Source organism: Vanacampus margaritifer, chromosome 3 (assembly GCF_051991255.1).
Source record: "Vanacampus margaritifer isolate UIUO_Vmar chromosome 3, RoL_Vmar_1.0, whole genome shotgun sequence".
In the NCBI taxonomy this organism is placed as follows: domain Eukaryota; kingdom Metazoa; phylum Chordata; class Actinopteri; order Syngnathiformes; family Syngnathidae; genus Vanacampus; species Vanacampus margaritifer.
Window position 1 is genome coordinate 29,113,784 of NC_135434.1, and position 21,189 is coordinate 29,134,972.

At 42.2% G+C, this 21,189-nt stretch overlaps 1 protein-coding gene across 3 annotated transcripts in view; it reads left to right on the forward strand.

Annotated features, from left to right (window-relative positions):
* ptar1 (protein prenyltransferase alpha subunit repeat containing 1) overlaps positions 1 to 6,932 on the forward strand; it is a 96,098-nt gene extending 89,166 nt beyond the window's left edge. For 2 of the 3 annotated variants that reach the window (XM_077560308.1, XM_077560309.1), the window contains one exon: positions 1,649 to 6,932. In XM_077560308.1, coding sequence (XP_077416434.1) covers positions 1,649 to 2,003 — 355 coding nt within the window. In that variant the 3' untranslated portion in view covers positions 2,004 to 6,932. The remainder of the gene's footprint in view (positions 1 to 1,648) is intronic. The other variant, XR_013293335.1, reaches the window with a different exon arrangement.
* The last annotated feature ends 14,257 nt before the right edge of the window (positions 6,933 to 21,189 follow it).

Here is a 21,189-nt window from a genome sequence, read left to right on the forward strand (position 1 = left end):
CTTGTGAAATCAAAAACACCCACTAACTATGGCCAGATGGCAGCATTGTATCTCTTCTCAATGGGCTCCCAGAAGTATGAAATTACAATGAACCATGACAAATCTGATGAAATAGAACATTTTCAAAGATGACGTGAATGATCAAAGCCTTTGTCACATTAAAAGTGTTAACTACTGTATTAAATGACGCATGAACTCCCATCTTCATAAACCACGTGATCAATGTTCACGCGTCTGACAGCTGCCGCTGGGCTGATCTGATTAAAGGAGTGGAGCATGTAAACAGGTGACCACAGATCTTCATTCGGAATGATTTCAATTGGAATAAGTAAAAAGGCTCCACGTAAACCCAGTTTATGTGTCTCAGCTTGCCTGGGTACGCCTTGGGAAGGATCTAGACGAAGTGGCTGGTAAAGCTGCTGCCCCCCTGACCTGACCAAGGATAAGCGGTATATAATGGATGAAGGGATGGATAGTTTGTCATTTGTACTGGTTATTAAACTGAATATTTTTGTATGAAGGTAGTGAAGCTGTACAAGTGTAAAAATAACTTACAAATATTTTCTTTACTTGACTGCTTGCTCCATTTTTTTTTTTTTGTAACATGTAATTTATGATCTAAGGTTTTGGACAGTTGTGATACTGGTTTGGCCGCCCTATGCATGTCTGATGTTGCCGAGAGCTTACTGTGTATAAATGGACCATTAGGTTAACATTTCACAGCCAATTTTGTCATGATTGGAAATACTTTAATTTCATTGTTCATGGATCTGACAACATGATACGGACAAATATTTGAGTAGCACTCACAGATATAGCTTATGAGAGAATTTATAAATGCATTCTTACCAATGAAATGTGAATGTAGCGCTTCTTGCAGACTTATTGGTAAAACCATACACCACACATGGTGGCATTTACATCATAGAGACAGTAAATAACATGAAAACACTGTGGGAAAATCAATATTTTCAAGTTTGGTGGGCTTAGTGGGGGGCAATGTAAGATGGCCGCCGGTGGCTTCACTTCTCGCTATGGTGATTGGTGAATAAGTGGCATTTTGAGTCCACTAATATATAAGTCCATGGATGATGCTTACCGTAGTCCAACGAACGTTAAAGAAGTTTGTGTGAATGTAAAGACACGGAAAATTAGAGGAAACATTGGTTGTGACAGCTACTTTTTACCATTCAAGATACATTCACACATTAACGACGCCACAAATCTCAGTAAGGTTGTTTGCTATCTCTGAAGTATGTTTGCAATATTGTAAGCAGTGAAACATGATGATTTGATTGTAAAGGGAACTAAATATTGGCTCTCAAAGTTGGTCAGCGTTTGAGCATCTGGGTAACAAAAATGGAAAATCCAGGTCCAGAAAGTAAAAACTCTTCCACAGTTTGGCTTTAGCTACAGGTGCTTGTACTCAACCGGCAGGTAAACGAGGTCATTACGAGAAGCACCTGTGGCTTAAGCCAAACTCTAGCAGGGTTTTTACTTTCTTGACCTGGTTTTCTCATTGCTGCTGGCTGGACCATGTTTTCTGAAAAGGACCCAAATAAATATCTGTTATTGACCATTTGTTGGATTTTATAATGATTTAGTAAACCTGTTTGATAGTGAATATGTTTATTCTCTTGTACTCCAGGCGGCATGTCTTCTATTTGTGGCACCAGTGGAGGTGGGAACACCAGCTCGACTACTTCAACTGTAATGGAGGCACTGTTCTCCATAACATTGGTGACACAGCCCAACTGAAGCCAGGTGCTCAAGGCTGTGGTGACTGGGCAGCTGGTGCTATGGAGGACGATAGCATATCCTTGCCTGATCCTCGTGGCAACAAGCGTCTTAAGAGGGGTGTCCATCTATCAAACCTTCCCAGCCTGTCTTCAGAGTGCACATTTCTGAGCACTGTTCTGGACAGGCAATGTAACCCTGAGCAGAGACATTTTGGCCTGGCATACAAAAAGTGGTTAGACTCCGTGATTGGAAAAGGGCTCTGAGAATATTCATTGGTGGACACATTCTTTTAAATAAAAACATTAAATTTGACTTTGACCAAATATTAGTTTGATGCAGTTCTGCTATAATAATGGGGCTGTCAAGCTCTTATTTTCAAGAATTGTGCACATGAAAAAAAGCATGAAACAACTCTCAGGGTTTGCTCTTTTGTGGAGGCGTTCTGAATTTGATCTTTCGGGTATACCCACTTCTTTTTCAGTCTGCATTGAGTATACCCACTTCTTTATCAGTCAGTATTGAGTATATCCACTTCGAAATCCCCCAGATTACACACCGTTCAGCCATGGCATACCCTCCTCAGCCTCTAATTGTCTAGTCCCCCCTGCCTACACTGATTCGATTGGCTAACATTTGGTATGAGGACTGATGAGCCATGGCATACCCTCCTCAGCCTCTAATTGTCTAGTCCCCCCACCTACACTGATTAGATTGGCTCATGTTAGCCAATCGGAGGCAGAGTAGGGCAGGTCATGTTGAGGAAAACAATCCTTCAAATGCTCCGCCAAGCCATAATGGTGCCCCAGAAATCTAGCTCAGGTGAACTGATTTGCTCTCGTACACGGGATACTTGATTGCGATGTGGGTTCGATTCCAAGGTTGGAAGTTGCCGGTTAAAGGGACTACACCATGGTATTTTAAGCCCATCCACAGTTAACTATAGGCATATAATGATTAAATCTTACCTTTGACACAATCGCGATGTAATTTTTTATGTAATATGAGTTATTTCGGTAGATATTTTTCTTATCCAGAAGTCAAAACGCTCGGTTCAGTAAAAACCCGCCTCTCCCCCTGTGGCTGCGCGCCCCTATCATGACGTCGTCCGAGCCAGCTGCTTCGCCCACGAAACATACAGATATGTTTTAAGCCGTTTTTTTTAAATTAATTTTACGGGCTGCGTTTGGTAACGCAAGCCATCAATTCTTGAATAAACATTTGAAACAAAATAGGTCCTTGCCGCAAGAAATCGTGGGATAGGAGTGAAGCAGAGAGGTTAGAGGAAAGGAGGAGGAGAAAAAAAGTACTACAGCGGGTCGCGAACCCGCGCCCTGTTGCTTATGGGGCGAGCGCACTATTCACTACATCATCCATTTATTTAAACCCATTAGGGCAAATGTTTTACTACTGCACCAGTCAGCCAATGGATTTTACGACATTTCATTGCACTTTGGCATTGCAAATGTGAAAAATAATTGATTGCTTTGAATTCATTTGAACAGAATGTTTATTGATAAATGCTACTTTTGTCATTATCTCATGGATGGAGTTCTCAGAGAAAGTGGGCGTGCGTTAAGTCCGCAGATGGGGTGCGGGGGTGGGGCCACACACAATGACATCAAACCGTGCCAACAGCTCGTTTTCTAAGGTTGGGAGGGGCTGGTGCTTGGAGAGCAGAATAACCTAGAATTTCTCATTCAGGGGCGAATGGAGGAAAACACAACTTTGGTCATGTTTTTGGTGAGGAATTAGCATTTTAACATGGCTAAAAGCTTCAAAAAGTTGATTTTTCATGTTGCAGTCCCTTTAAACACTAACTACATGCTCTAGTTAAGTTTTATAGTATCTATAGAGTGGTACATTTGACTTTTAGGTACCGGTAAATGAAAACTTACAAATGGGGACAAATAGTTTAAGATTCAGCACAAAACAATACTGAAGTCTAAGCAGGCTGTTTTTCGATGTTCTTGTTTATTGTTCACTAAATAATAATGTAATTTGTTTTGTAACATATACTTTATGTTTGCCCAATGATAAATACATTTTACATTATGTCAGGCTGTTTGTGTTCCCAAACTGTTCTTAACAAGTCATGATAATTTTATTATTGTTTTTATTTTTATTACTGCACTAAAATGGTTCAAGTCATACCTCACGGACAGAACAGAACATGTGGCCATAGGACAATCAACATCATCACTGCACACGGTAACCTGTGGACTTCCACAAGCTTCAGTTCTTGGTCCAGTCCTCTTCACAATTAGATGCTCCCCCTCGGCCACATAATCCGTAAACACAATGTCTCTTTTCACTGTTATACTGATGATACTCAGCTATACATGAAAATTTACTCTTCACTTCCCTCAAATCTGCCATCTGCTTTTCAGGCATGCCTGGAGGAGATAAAGGCCTGGATGTCACACAACTAAACAGCAACAAGACCGAAGCCATTATCATAGGAACCCCAAATCAAACCAAGTCACTCTCCCTAAGCAACATCCCCATTTTTGGTCTCAATTTTCCCTGTCCTCTATAAAAAACCTGGGAGTCAGGCTCGACTCACATCTCTCATTTGATACCCACATCCGTCACCTCTGTAGTTTTTCTTCCATCACCTCAAAAACATTACCAAAATTCGTCCCTCTCTCTCCCAACCGGATGCGGAGAAGTTGATCCATGCCTTTGTCTCCTCCATATTGGACCATTGTATCGCCCTCCTCATCGGGACCTTAGGCCAGAGCCTACAAAAACTACAGCACATCCAGAACTGTGCTGCCCGGATCCTGATGAGGAGGCGCAAATATGACCACATCACCCCGGTCCTAAAATCCCTCCACTGGTTTCCAATTCAATACAGAATACAATAAAATACAATACAATAAAATCTGCCTGCTCCCCCACAAATAAATTCATCAAACTGCCCCTGCCTTCCTCAATGAATTACTCACCCTCCACAATGCCACACAACACCTTCCTTCCTCCTCTTCCATCTACTGCCTTCACCAGCCTAGGTCCAGACGCTCTACTATGGGGGACGGGCCTCCCAGATAGTCGCTCCGCGGCTCTGCAATGCCCTTCCAGTCCCTGAGAGCTCCACAGACTGTGGAAGTTAAATTAAATGCCTCAAGACCTTTTTTTTCCCCTTAAAAAAAGGCCTATTAATATTTTTTTGCTAGATTTTATGTTTTTTAACTGTTTTATTTATTGTAATTTGATTTAACTTTTCCCTGTAGCACTTTGAGATTTATTTTGAAATGTAAAGTGCATTCCAATTAAATGTATTATTGTTATCCATCCATCCATCATCTGCCACTTATCCGGGGGCGACTTCTCTCTCCCCAGCCACTTCAACCAGCTCCTCCGACGGGATCCCAAGGCGTTCCCAGGCCAGCCAAGAGACATGGTCTCTCCATTGTGTCCTGGGTCATCCCCAGGGCCTCCCGCCGGTGGGACATGCCCAGAATACCTCTCCAGGGAGGCGTCCAGGAGGCATCCGTACCAGATGCCCGAGCCACCTCAACTGGTTCCTATCTCCTTGAGGAGTAGCGGCTCAACACTGAGTCCCTCCCGGATGACTGAGCTTCTCACCCTATCTCTAAGGGAGAGCCCGGACACCCTGAGCAGGAAACTCATTTCGGCTGCTTGTATCCGGTAAATCGAGTACTTTGCCTTTCGGCTCAGCTCCTCCTTTACCACAACAAACCGTTACAGAGTCCGCATCACTGCAGACGCTGCACCGATCCACCTGTCGATCTCCCCAACCTACCATCACTCGTGAACAAGACCCCAAAATACTTGAACTCCTCCACTTGGGGCAGGATCTCATCCCCGACTCGGAGATGGCCCTCCACCCTTTTCAGACCGAGGACCATGGTCTCGGATTTGGAGGTGCTGATTTTCATCCAGACCGCTTCACACTCTGCTGCAAACTGCGAGTTGGATATCACGGCTTGAAGAAGCCAACAGCACCACATCATCTGAAAAAAGCAGAGATGCAATGTTGAGGCCACCGGACCCCCTCAACGCCTCAGCCGCGCCTAGAAATTGTGTCCATAAAAAGTTATGAACAGAATCGGTGACAAAGGGCAACCCCCACAGGACTCCCCAAACAGACGAGACGAAAACCACACTGCTCCTCCTGAATCCGAGATTTGATCCTCCTCTCCAGCACCTCTGAATAGACCTTACCAGGGAGGCTGAGGAGTGTGATCCCTCTATAGTTGGAACACACCCTCCGGTTCCCCTTCTTAAAAAGGGGGACCACAACCCCGGTCTGCCAATCCAGAGGCACTGTCCCTGATGTCCACGCGATGTTGTAGAGGCATGTCAACCACAACAGTCCCATAATACCTAGAGCCTTAAGGAACTCCACCAGACTTTTCCAGCAGACCCTCACAATACGTTTGGGTCTGCCATGTCGGACCACCATTTTACCCCTCCATCGGAGCCCACACACCACCAGGTGGTGATCATTTGACAGTTCCGTCCCTCCCTTCACCTGAGTGACCAACACATGGGATGACACAACTACAAAGTCGATCATCGAACTGCGGCCTAGGGTGTCCTGGTGCCAAGTGCACATATGGAGACCCTTGTGTTTGAACATAGTGTTCGTTATGGACAGTCTGTGACGAGCACAAAAGTCAAATAACAAAACACCGCCGATCGGGCCGTTCCTCCCAATCACGCCCCTCCAGGTCTCACCGTCATTGCGCACGTGAGCGTTGAAGTCCCCCAGAAGAACAAGGGAGTCTCCAGAGGGAGTGCTCTCCAGCACACCCTCCAAGGACTCCAGAATGGGTGGGTACTCTGAGCTGGTGTTCGGTGTTCACAAACAACAGTCAGGACCCGTCCCCCACCCGAAGGCGTAGGGTGGTTACCCTCTCGTTCACCGGGGTAAACCCCAATGTACAGGCGCCTAGCCGGGGGGGCAATAAGTATGCCCACACCTGCTCTGCGCCTCTCACCGTGGGCAACTCCAGAGTGGAGGAGAGTTCAGCCCCTCTCGAGAGGATTGGTACTAGAACCCAAGCTGTGTGTGGAGGCGAGTCTGACTATATCGGAACTTCTCGGCCTCGCACACCAGCTTGGACTCCTTCCCTGCCAGAGAGCTGACATTCCATGTCCCCAGAGCTAGCTTCAGTAGCCGGGGGTCAGACCACCAAGGACCCCGCCTTTGCCTGCCACCCAGCTCACTGCGCACCCGACCCCTTTGGCCCCTCCCGCAGATAGTGAACCCATGGGAAGTTGGACCCACTTTGCCTTTTCGGGCTGTGCCCGGCCGGGCCCCATGGGTATAGGCCTGGCTGCAGAGGTGGGCCCCGGTGACCCGCGTCCGGGCAAGGGAAACCACAATCCAAAATTGTCATTCATCATAGGGGTTTTCTGAGCCACGCTTTGTCTGGTCCCTCACCTAGAACATGTTTTCCATGGGTGACCCTACCATGAAGCCCCAGACAACATAGCTCCTAGGCTCATTGGGATACCCTCCGCCACGGTAAGGTGATGACTCACGGAGGAGATTATTATTATTATTGTGACCAAGTACAAATGACAGATTTTTAATTCATACATGTCACCGTCTCTAAAAGAGGATTTTTTCTGGACTACTTGTGAAAATTGAAAGTACAGGTAATCCTCAATTTTTTAACACAATGGGTTCAGAGAGGTTGTTTGTAAGTCAAATTTGTTTATAAATCGGATCACATAAAAAAAAAATCAAAATTAAATTTGATTAAATTATATATTTTTAAATCAAATAAAAACATATATTTAAAAAAATATAAACAAAAATAAAATTAAATAATATACCTTATATAACACTTTAAGTTTCTATACAGTAGATAAATTACATTTAAAAAATATACATTAAATTATCCGTCCATCATTATCTGAACCACTTTTCCTCACAGTACATTACATTTTTACACACTACAATGCAATAAAAACAAAATAAATATGCTTACTGTACTGTAGCCTTGCACGCAAAATACAGATTTTATGGACCTCAGTCAGCCTTTGTTCATATCTGCAAATGTTCGTAACTCGGATGTTCGTAACTACAGGACTACCTGTATACCCACTTCTCCAAGGACCACTACACCACTGCCTCCAGCATATGAAATTTGTTATGAATGGAATTTGATGCGTGTTTTTAAAGATCTGAATGTGATAGAAATATAAACCTATGTGAATTTCCATGTTTTTGGCCATGACAGATCCGTTTCTAATACTGATAGCACTCATAGTAGTTACCTCTGGGGTCAGCTAGAGGTCACTAACCCCACCATAACACATTTCTATGTGAATTCAGAAACAGGTTCTACATGTGACAGAAATGTAACATAAATGTGTTATTTCTATATGTTTTTGGGGTATGTGATCGCAGGCGTCGGGCCAAAACCTTATACCTCCAAAAGTCACCTTTCAGAAGACCATTGTCAGGGCCCCCGCTTCCTCCCCATGAGCCCTGCCCATTTGTTCCCTGTTTGTGTGTGTATATGTGCGTGAGAAAATCACACTGCTAGGCGAGGTGGAGGAGACACAGCTGGAGCAGGAGCCAGGTGCATGTAATCACAATCAGCAGCCTACAAAAGCCAGCCTTGGACTTCACTTCAGCGCCAGATCAACTCTAACTGTCACACAGTCAGTTGCATCCAGCTTATTACCTGCTTTTGAGTCGAACTTTATCCTAATTACCACTCTTTGTCTAGATTTCCTGCACCTGCCGATGCCGTACCTTTGCCAGCCTGCCGAAGCCGTACCTTTGCCAGCCTGCTGAAGCTAACTCGCCTGTCGATTGCCTGCTCCCGACCTGCCTCCTCCCACTCCCTACAACAGAGACCTGGAGACTTGCCGGGCTCTTCTGGTGCAATGTTCGCTGGTTTTCGAACAGCAAGCACACACTTATAGTTCAGACAAAGCTAAAATAGCTTACATGATCAGCTGTCTTCGGGGAGCCGCGCTAGCTTGGGCGTCAGCTGAGTGGGAGCGTCAATCAGCAGTGTGTTTGAATTATTCCAACTTCACGGAAAAAATACGCAAAATATTCGATCACCCAGTACGCGGAAAAGAGGCAGCCAAAAGACTAATGTCGCTCCGTCAAGGCCCCCGTAGCGTGGCGGAATTCTCAGTTGAATTCCGAACCCTTGCCGCCGAAAGTGGGTTCAACAAAGAGGCGCTTCCAGATGTATTCCTACGCGCTCTCAATGAGTCCCTAAAAGACGAGTTGGCCTCCCGAGACGAACCATCAAATCTTGACCAACTTGTCGACCTGGCCATAAAGATTGATTGTCGTCTTAGAGAGCATCATTCCACCTGCTTGTGTTGTCGGATCAGTGGAGTCAGAGATTGAAGCATTGGTTAAGAATGCACAGAGCGGACAAACCGACCCCAGAGGTTGGTCCCAAAGAACTCTATTTGTTCCTGATTGTGTCCGCTCCCAGGTACTTGGATGGGCCCACGCTTCCCGTCTGACCTACCACCCGGGAGTCAACCGAACCCTAGCCGACCTGCGCCCATGCTTCCAGTGGCCGACTATAAAAATGGACACTCGGTCATTCGTCGCCGCATGCACAGTATGTGCCCGAAACAAAACTAAAACCAATCTACCAGGCCCTGTTCTGGTTACCTCCGCCCATTACCAGTCCCCAGCCGTCCATGTTCCCACATAGCACTGGACAGAAACAGTTAACCTGTAAATACAACATGTTTTCCGTCTCCATGGCATTCCCCTTGATATAGTCTCAGACTGAGGTCCACAGTTCACATCCCTTGTCTGGAAGTATTTTTGCTCTGCGCTAGACATTTCTGTAAGTCTATCTTCCGGTTATCATCCGCAAACCAATGGTCAGATGGAACGCACCAACCAACAGCTAGAAACCGCACTTGATTGCATGTCACACGCTAACCCTTCCTCCTGGAGTACCCAATTGACGTGGATTGAATATCCCCACAATACGCTGCTTAACGCCTCCCTGGGCATGTCGCCCTTCCAGTGCTCTCTGGGGTACCAACCTCCTCTCCTTCCCTCCCAAGAGAAGGAGATAGCAGTCCCATCCGTCCAATCCCACATACGGCAGTGCTCCAGCACATGGAAACGCGCTTGCACAGCTCTGCTCCGTGCTTCGGAGAGCTCCCGAACACATGCTGGCCGCCGTCGCTCCCCCGCTCCTTTTTACACGTTAAAGGTTTGGCTGAGCACCAAGAATCTCCCATTGAAGGTTGAGTCCAAGAAGATGTCTCCGCGATTTATCGGCCCATATGAGATTGAGCGCATAATTAATCCCTGCGCCATCCGCCTCAAATTCCCCTTCACTCTGCGTGTCCATCCAACATTCCATGTTTCTCAGATCAAGGCGCACTCTACCAGCCCGTTGTCCCCACCCTTGCCTTCACTGAGCAACATCACCTCTCACACGTTTAGTTTACACTTCTATCACATTTAGATATTTGCATAGAAATGTTTCTAATTTCATGCATAGAAATGTCATATGCTGGAAGTCAATGACCTCTCGTTGACCCTAGAGGTCAAACCGAGAACGCCTCCACGTCTGGTATTAAAGCAAGTTTCATGGTTTGTTTTCATGGTTATGCTTAAAAGTCCCACTATTAGGAACCAAGAATAGTGCAGCATATTTTCTGTCAAATTGCAGTACCCTTTGTCTTTCTTTTTTTTCCACAATCACCAAAGAAAATACCTTTTGTTTTTTGTGCCATCATTCCATATCTTAAGCACCCTTCCAGGGTTACTTGTATTGTACTACATTTTCTTAATCCTAACCTTTTTTTTCTCCTGCATTGTTTTGTTGTTTCAGGGCTGTTACTGCATCCTGTAAAAAGTGTACACTCAACTAACCATACAGTAACAGCCAATTATGACATTTTGCTTCCTTTGACATTTATCTTAAAATCTCGTGAATAATAAAGCATTTTTTCCCCAAAATATGATCCCAAATTGAGGGGGAGTATTATACACAGGGGTGTTAATATGAAACGAAAAATGTTCCGCTTTGTTTAGACGTTTACCAGTGCCTAGGCAGGATCTCGGGATCATAAAAAATAAGGTGTACTTTCACTACCACATGTTATTTAATGTCGAATGTTACAAATTCACATAATACACTAAAATAAGATTTTCTCGCTACACACTGTGAAAAAGAGCATCACAGGGGCCTCACTAATGACTAACATTGTAGCAATGTCATCAAAGGATCACGTGTGGTCCCGTCTGTTGTGGAGGATTCTAGGAGGTATTGTGCAAATTGGTCTAAAAGTATGAAATTTGGTACACTGATAGATTTTCATTTGCTCTGTCTGTCAGATTCAGTGAACCTCGAACATTTAATAAACAACAGACAAGGAAGACAAGAGACTTAGATTGTTTTTGTTCACAAGTAGAACGGACAGAGATGTGTGCTCAGTTACAATCTCCTACTGTTCTGAAGCACATTCTCCCAAGCCCTCTCTTTATTTTTTTACAGGGCGTTGCCTAGTTACACATTTTGCTAAATCATGAGTATAAAATACTGTTAAAGATTCGCTGCTGTGGTGCTGACTAATCGTGTATTCTTTGAAGTTCAATCAATTAACTTTGTTTCTCCTGAAGTGAATGTGTGCAGAGAGGACTGGAGAATGAGGGGTGGGGTGAGATTTTACATTGTCCTTGTTTTTGGTCAGTGATCAGGTCAATGCATGGCATTGCTTAAATTTTTAGAAATAAACATAACTATGCATTCAAGTAAAGCATTTAATAAATCTTTACGTATGTAGCGATTATTTGGGTTGCCGTAAAGGCGAAAGAGAAATTTAGACGGTACTGAGGGGAGTTGTAACTTCCTCAGCAACCTCTGGGGGCACCACCTAGACTTTGCTTGTTTGTAGGAGCAAAATAAATGATAAAAATCCTATTATCAAATATTTATAATCTGAGGTTGCTACTCTGATTAATCATGGAGTTCTTTTTCTTTAATAAGAGAATTAATAATCCACTCAGAAAACACAAATGAAAAGGAATTTCTAGACAGCAAATTTATTTAGTAAACACACAAATATTTCAGTCACAGCCTAACCTAATTAATGAAACGGAATAACAAAAGTGTGAATCTAAGATAAAAAAAAGCATGCAACCTAACGAACTAAGATAAAAAGGGAATGAAAAAGGTAGATGGGGAATAGAGATGGAAGCATTTTGACCTGTGAATCGTTTTATATTTGAAAACAATGCTAGTGGCATGGTCAGTCTGCAATGAAGGCGCACTTACGGACTGATTCAGGTGCACGGGAGAGAGAGGGACTCGGAAATCGTCGATCCTCAGTTGAAGAAAACTCGCGATCTGGGCGTTTGGCACACGCGCAGCTGGAATGCTGCACTGGAGTCTCTGGCTGATGGTGATGGGCACGACTGAGAAGCCTCTGCAGGTCTCTGGTTAGTGGCGAGGTGCGCACGCAGCGTGGATGTCGCAGCAGGTCCTTGGCTGACAGAGGTCCCGGTTGGTGGTGATTTGCTTGCGCGGTTGAGAGGCCGCAGTCAGTTAGTTTGGGTGCTGCGGGGCGTCTCGGGCGCACAGCTGGAGCAGAAATGGGTCGCTGCCGTGCAGCAGCTCGATGCATAACAGCTGTCATGGAACCGGGTCGGCGGGACGCTGCGTGATTCAGAGAGCGGAAAGAGGGTAGGTCGGCTCTCGGCAGGAACAGACACGCGCGTTTTGGGACACGCAGTGTGGTTGTTAAGTACATAGAGTTATCATTCTGAACACATTTCAAACATTACTGCGATCATAAAGTTATTGAATCCGCTAAGCTTACTAATTAGCTAAACTTAGGTGGCTACAGAAGTTACCACATCATTCATTTGAGATAGACATACAGGTTGTGTACAAAGATAAACAACAGAAGTCACTTGATGTTAGTCAAGTACATAGAGTCTGTTTATGTCCCAAATTATGTAGACTTGTAGACCGCTGGAGGGCACTGTTGTACCGTACAACTTCCAAGGAGCGTTGTTTCCAAAAACACATGGCTGATTCGTGTGGATAGACCAGACCATAAAAGTGGTCAGGGGACTGATAAGCAGTATGTGTTTCCTGTGGGTTGTAAAAACAAGATCCAGTTCCTGCTGGAGGGAAATTCAAAGAGTTTTTCCTTTTTGAACTGTCTCTGGTTGGTTTGAGAAAACACAGGGTTAAGGCATGCACACACATTCCCCAGGAGGAAATGTTTAAAAAGGCAAATAAAAAAAACTGGGGGTGACAGGCAATATTCGTTACACGTATGACATTCAAAAAATGTCTTCATGTAAAAAATATTGGGGTCATTTTTTTTAGTTATTTTAAATTATACAATATATATACAAACTGATTAGAAAAAGAGGAGGATGGGAGGGCTGCAGTGTATCAAAACATTTGGAAGATGTCCTATAACATCAAAATGTAAAAATAATTAACACAAAAGAGATGCTCTTCAAATTTGGTGGCCAAAAATGTTGATAAAAAGCATTGTAAATGCAACACTAAATAGGATTTGAACCTTCAATTTATGTTTTCATAAGTCTGCTGATGAAACATTGACTTACAGCTAGATTAATGAAACCTTTGCCATGGCCTGAGGGTGTCTGTATAATTTTTACTGGCACTAAACAAATTTGAGGTGAATGGTGTGAAATTAAAAAAACTACAAACCAGAAGTCGAGTTAAACGTCTATGCGCACTTATTGTTATCATGCAGAACTTGCAGAAGCTAGAAAACACCCCAAGAAACTAAGATTTTTGTCTGAGGCGACAATAATAATGATGATTACAAAGCCTACCTCGATGTGGATAAAAGCACAGTACAGGATTTCACTCGCTGGCAAGGCAAACGACGGGGGGTTTCCAAACGACACTGCCTTTGTGGGGACTCGGCTCTTTTTAGTAGTTAGCTTTATATGCTCAAATAAAAAAATAATTATGCTAATGTTAACTATTGGTAAATTGCGTGGTAGCAATAAATAGCCATCAGCTCGATAGTTAGCCTTTCCACACTGACCCGACCAGCCACGCAACACTCAAAAGTTGTGTTCTTTCTTGTTTACGAATGCTTGTAAATGCATGGATTGTAATTTAGTCCAACTGCGGACGCCTTGGACATCTGGATTTCACGATTTGCGCTTGTCCTCATAAGAAATGTGGTTCAAAGGTGCCGCCGTAATCAACGAAAACCAAATGCTCATTTGTGCTACTATTAAGTGATTAATCAAAATTATACGATGTGATTAATCTGATTAATAAAATGAATTGTTTGACATCTCTAGTACAATTACATATAAAACCACTTATCAGGATATTTTTGGGCATCGAGGAATCTGAATCTGGTATCTCGTTTACAGTTATGTGGACAGGAGTAGCCGTATTCAAAAATCCAATATAGCCGACAGTCAAAATTTGAAAATATAAATAAATTGGTGAAACTGTGTCGAGTAACAAAAATAATCATGTTAGCTTTTTTCGTGCCATATAGTTGCAAAAGCTTGACTTACAGTCCCATGTTAGATGATTTGTATGTATGTATTTGTATGTATATTACAATATATTTTTAGATTTTCTTTTGTTAATCAGTCCCACACTTGAGAGTACGCTGGCATGTTACTGGTTGCCGCTTCTCCTTGTCGTTTTCTAATGTGTTTTAGCTTTTTAAAACTTATTTTTAATCCTTTTTTAAATGTCTTTTTTGTAGAGCTGTAACAGTTACTCAAACTACAGCTTTGATTTTTTATTTTTTTTGCAGTTTTGTGTCGCTTTTCTTGTTTTCGACCATCTCCAACTAGCGAGCTAGTGGCTGTGTCCATATCGCTAGCCAACTGTCACCAGTGGCTTGTTGATGCCGTCTGGTGTCTCAGTTTGGCTCTTCAAAAGTTACTCCCGGCAGTGTCCTGCTGTGGATAATCCCTTCTGGACTCACGCTTTTCCCATCTCTTTGCAACAGCCTGCGGTTAGCTTTTAGCTCCGGGCTAACATCCTCCATGGCCGAGGCAAGGCCGACCTACTTCACATTGCATCTGCAGAGTCTGCATTAAACCCACTCAACTCATATAATATGGGGTTTTGACAGTTACCATCATATTTTCGGACCAAAGAATCGTTCCGGTCCCGAATTCTTTACCGAAACGCTGTTCCGGACCGTTCCGGACCACTTTTACTCTTCGTTCCTTGTGTTGTTCATTGCACAGAACTTTGCTTCACACTTAGTTTTTCTTTAAATTAATGTATGTGTTGTAATTATACTTAAGTAATTGTAAAATGTTGTACCTTTATTTTTACTATTCCTCTCTTTCTCATTTGTTTTAAATTTAAAATCTTTATTTGTCAAGTTTTATATAGTAAAAGTAATTGTCAAATTTATTACCACATTTATTACCACTCAAATAAATAAATAAATAAATACAATTTAAAAGAGAGAGAGAGAGAGGGTGTGTGAGAGGTATTGTGAGTACAAAAGTAGCGAAAATTGGTACCATTATGATCCACAATAGCTCAGCCTACAGTCTCCGCATATGCAAACCCTCGAGCGGTTGTGGTAATGTACAGCAAAGGCTATAGCCTATCAAGAGTCAATGAATTTGGCTCTTTACCAGTGGGAAGAACACTTTGGAGACCTTGCCACCAACCCAGGAAACCCTGTGTCAGCATATCTGTAGGGCTGTACATCAAAGCCGTCATTTGGAATCAGGCAACGTCAACCCACATGGACATCCCTGACTTCAAGGACTGGGGCTCGCACAAGGACAGCAGTGGTAGCAGCAAAGCCTGTTCCACTCTCCTGCAAAGTGGCTTTGTCAAGTCATGCACAGGGAACTGCAAATGCAGCAAGGATGGTGTGTTGCACAGGTCTATGCAAATGTGAAGGGGATGGGTCAACAATGAAGATACATAGGCACTATGTTCACCATATGGTATCATGAAAGTACACTATGTTTAACTCTTTCACTGCCACTGACGTTAAAAGACGTCAAGTAAAAACCTACGGAGGGCCGCCAATGACGTTAAAAGATGTCATCCAATTTTTTTTAATTTTTTTATTTGGAAAGCCTTCCCCAGCTGTGTTGAAAGTTTCAAGCAGGTCTAGTGAGCCTAATGACTATTTTTGGCCCCTAGATGGCAGCAATGACTCTCTTTTGACAAGATTGGGTAGGCGTCAGCAGAAGACGTGAGGCGGGGCTAGAGTGTTGAGGGGGACAATGGCTGAAGAAGCCATAATGGCGACCGGTTTGCAAGCAGCTCACTGTCGAGCCGTTTTTTTCAAATACGAAAAGCATCGACCAACGCTATAAAGAGCACATTGATGACGACGATGATCATCATCGATGATGATGATGGTGACTCCGAGGTTGACGGCGAAGTTGGAAGCGTTGACGCGGCGGCTATGACGACGTCATAAAAGGTTCACGGACTAGCGATGCCAACACCGGAAAACGCGGAGCACAACTGAGCACGCTCAGGTGGACGTTCAATCGGACGACGAAGAGTGCCCCGAGTCCAATGCATATTCATCGGAGGAGTGTTTACAGTCTGCTACTTGCTATTCCCCGGAAAAAAAGGCCGTCTGCACGCGAAACGGACAATGGAAAGTGAAAGTAATCTGTTGTCCAAATCCAGCTGCGTCTCCTTGCACGCAGGAGAGCGTTACAAAAAGAAAAACTGTATTTGCGAAATTGTTTTGTCAAATTGTTACACTGTTGAATGGAAATTAACGTATTTTGCAAACTAAAAACACTTTTTCATTGTTGGTGGTGGTGTATTACAGAAGTAAAGCACTATTTAGGTGTTTGTGGCATCATTCATGGACAAAAAGAAGTGTACAATTCACTTTATTTTTCTGATGAAAGATGAGAGTCCAATCTTTCATTTGGTAGTATGTGTGTTTCCATAGTCCAAACACAACATTTTCTGTGGACCTTGAAAGATCAGTCAAAATGCTTAAATCGGCTGGCACTGGCGACATCCCGTTTCTGAAAACGTCTGGCAGTGAAAGAGTTAATAAATTGTGGGGTCCCCCAAGGGTCCGTGCTGGGACCTACTCTTTTCAATATGTATCTGTTCCCACTTGGCCAAATCATCAGCCAGTTTGGCATTTCCTATCACTCCTACGCTGATGACACGCAACTTTAGATTAAAACATACACACACACACCTCTTCATCTTCTTCCTCACTCTGTGCACTTACCACCTGCCTGGAGGCAACAGAGGTGTGGTTGAAACATAACTTCCTAGAACTCAAAACCTCAAAAACCAAAGCAGTCTAAATTGGTACCCCACACCAAGTCCGTATTTACACTTTCTCTGGACAGAAGATCACTCTCGCTAATTAACTCGTCACCAACCTGGGCATGAGGTTTGACCCTCATCTTACCTTTGAGGCCCACATCAAACACCTTTTCAAGACTGCCTTTCACCACCTGCGAAATATTTCAAAACTCCGACCTTCTCTCACCCTTTCTGACGCCGAGAAACTTGTCTTTGTCTCCTCCAGACTGGATTTCTGCAACGCATTGCTCACCGGGATCCCCAGCAAATCAAACCAAAAGCTGCAGTACCTTCAGAACAGTGCTGCTAGGATCCTGATGACTGATGAGAGTGCGCAAACACGAACATATCACCCCCATCCTACACTAACTACACTGGCTTCCCATCTCAGCAATAATTTAATACAAGGTCTCTCTCCTCACTCACAAATGTATTCATGGCAATGACCCCCCCGTATCTGTCAGAGCTCCTTGCCCCAACTACCTCAACACGATCCCTTGATTCCTCAAACACATACCGTCTCCTCCCACTTAGGACCACCACAATGGGGGACGGGGCCTTTTGCTCTCCTGTGGAACGCCCTTCCAGACAACCTCAGGGTTCCCCAGACCATTGATAGTTTTAAAAATGAACTTCAAACCTTTATTTTCAGAAGACATTTTAATTTATTTATAAACTTGTTTTATGTGTTTCTGCGACTTTTATCTAGATTTTCTTCTTTTAACATTTTTATTATTGTTGCACTTCGAGATCTCTTGTCAGGTTCAGTCAACCTAGAACATTTAATAAACAATAGACAAAGAAGGAAGACAAGAGACTTAGATTAATTTTACTCGCAAGGAGAACGGACAAAGATGTGCTCAGTTACAATCTCCTACCCGTTCTGAGCACACTCCGCCGAGTCCTCTTTTTAATAGGATTTTCCCAAGTATACACAGATGCTGCTGCTCTAAAGGAGAGGGTAAACACACAGCAGCAACCTTCAAGAATATGAGTCATGCAGATAATAATACACGTGTCTTTCTTCGGCGCTGAAGGTTTCAACAGTCAAAGTTCAACAGTTCATCCGCAAAGTGTTTCAGCCGCTATGTTGTGATAAGGCACAGTTCCTGCCCTGCAGCTTCAAGAGCATAAGTCATGTTTTGCAATAATATAAGTAAATATGGAATAACTTATGTACATTTATTCTAACACTTGTAGATGTTAAGTGTGTTACAAATTAAATTTACTATTATTATTGTTGGTTGATTGGCTGGCAATTGTCATTATAGTTCTAATCTCTTGTTTTTCAGTTGTGAATAGGTAAATCTCGTTTAAAAAGTGCATCTATTTGTAACTCCTTGACTAAGAAGGAGGAAATCAGTTTTTGAAGGGCGTCCATTTTGGATCATCGATTATGGCGGTACAATTGAAAATTTGTTCTCCCGGCAGATTTGGAGTACCAGTGTACCACATTTCATACTTTTAGACCAATTTGCACGATTGCCCCACCTTACACTCTTAAAAATACTGGGTCAAGTTTGACCCAAATTGGGTTATTTGGGCAACCCAAAACATTCCTGAAGTTGTTATTTTAAGTAGTTATTTTAGATCAGTGGGGCTGGGTTAGGGGCGTGACCAGGTGTGTTGGGTTACCACAATTGATTCCAAAATGGGTCAAATGTGACTTTGTTGCTGGGTCAATTCTGACTTTTTATGTATGGTGAATCTAAAAATTATTTAATTCATTGTTAAAGGGATACTCGACTCATCGAGCCATTTTCAAAAGTAAGAAGATATTATTTTGTCTAATTGTTAATATGACAACTTTATTTTTCATGAACAATTAATACCTTTAAAAACAATTTTGCCACTTGCTGTCGACTAAAGATGGCATCACCAGTGCTGAGAAAACCGGTAATGACCAATCATGGCTCAGTTTGCTGACAAACCTGATTGGTAGTTACTCATTAACTATTTTCTCTGCACAGGTAATGTCATGTTTAGTTGCCAGCAAGTGGAAAATGGGTTTTTAAGGTATTAATTTCACATGAAAAATAATAAAGTTGTCAAATTAATTTTGGACAAAATATGAACTTTTTGCTGCTGAAAATGGCTCAATGAGCTAAGTATCACTTTAATCCCATTTTTCTGGGCCGCATATCATCTAAACATTACACATCTGACTGTTGTTTCTGGATAGGTGTTTTGAAGTTAGCATTTCTACCTGTACACATTAAATAAAATAGTTGTTAAAGCATTACACCCAAGACACAAATATCATCCATTGTTTTATTCCATGAGGGTGCAAAGCTACAACTAACAATTGCTCATTTTTATTATTAATCAATGAATCAAATAAAAAATAAAAAATTCCATCGATTTATTCAAAAACAGAACAGTTGAAATTGGCAATACAGAAAAAAATTAAGATTCATTAACTGGTTTGGTCTGCAACATGTCAGAAAATGGACATAATTGCTGATGATTGTTCGGCAAACCAAGCAGATGTTTGCAATTGTCTAGATTTGATTAAAACAAAAGATTGTCAGTCTTCTTTCATGGATGACTGCAGGATTTTGCAAATATTTAATGTTGAGAGGATGAAATTCTGAAGATTTGTACTATTTTTTATTTATTTTTAATAATTCAACCATAAACATGAATTTTAAATAATAATAATTAAAAAAAAAAAAAAGCAATTTGGTCTTTCATCAACTTACAGTACTGCATTTGATTGCTGTCCTGGAATGTGGAACATCACATTCTGAATAAATTACCAACCGTAAGCACATGGTTTGGGGTAATATACTGTACCTGTGCATGAAATACATAAAATGTATAGGCAGGACCCATCAACTGCACCCAAAAGGGATTGGTGCACCAAGGCCGCCCGCCACATTTATTATCACATGCTTATGAGCACAGATGCTCTTCCTCAAGCATAACAACAAATGGGTACAACGTTGTTGCTGTGCTCAGGTACTGAACCAGGTTTCTTCCAGGCTGAAGAAGAAAATAGGAAATAAAAAGAACAAAATTATTAAGTTATTACTATTATTATAAATTGATAAAACAGATTGACCTGTCACCAATGCATCATCATGAATGTTTCCACATTTTATACATGAAAAAAGCGAATCAAAGAGCTATTATTTTACATGATATGTTGTAAGCTTGTTGATCAGCTATGTCAAATCTAAAAAAAAAAACTTTTTCAAAAATCTATTTGTCATATTTGCTGCATAATCTTAGATTACAAATCAAAATAGAAACAAACAAACAGAAATGTATTTTTTATCATTAGTCCCAATATTTAACAAATAAATAAATAGCAAATATTTTTAGTGCTCCCTCACTATATAAGAGTTCACCTTTCGAGGCCTTGCTGTGCCACAGATTTTAATTTGTGACCATAGCATTATGTATCGCAGGTTTACCTTGCTATTTTGTGGGTTTTGGGTTTTCCTATTTTTCTTCCTTCTAAATCGAGTTTATGAACAAAAGAGCTTGTTGCCCCCAAAATCCCCGTTTCCTCAGCGTGGGTGGGTTTGGAATCACAAAAGCATTGCTTCATTCGTTAAACCATTTGGAAACTCAGAACGTTGTTCAAATGTGCCGTTCAAGGTCTTGTTTTTTGTGAAACAACCCCTGAAACAAAACTCGATATATATACTGTATATTTTTTTACTAGTCCGACTAAGAAGGAAGGAAAAAGTTATGGTTACAAAAAAAAAAAGTTATGGTTACAAATTTAAATCTGTTAGTCACAGATGAAAGTCCGCGTAACAGCAAGGTCGTGAAAGGCGAACCACAATTATAGCAAGGGAACACTGCACAAATATGTGCGATTGATTTATTTGTTGAATATTGGCACTTATTAAAAATGACATTATACATCAAAGTTTTCCACCCCAGTATCAGAATCCAGATGTTTAAAAGTTTGAACACCATTGCCACAGATGATGGCCGATACAGAGCTAAAATGTGTAAAAGCAGTTCCAGGGATATGTATAATGTGCATACCTGCTGAAAGCAAATTCATGTTGGCAAGGAGGTTGCCCATCTTATCTCTCTAGGTCATTTGTTGATCTTCACAGACAAATATGGGTTCCAGTTTTGAAGTAATTTTGCAGTACAGTCAGGATCATGTAACACAGAATTCTGAAGAAATCTGCTGCATTAGACAAAG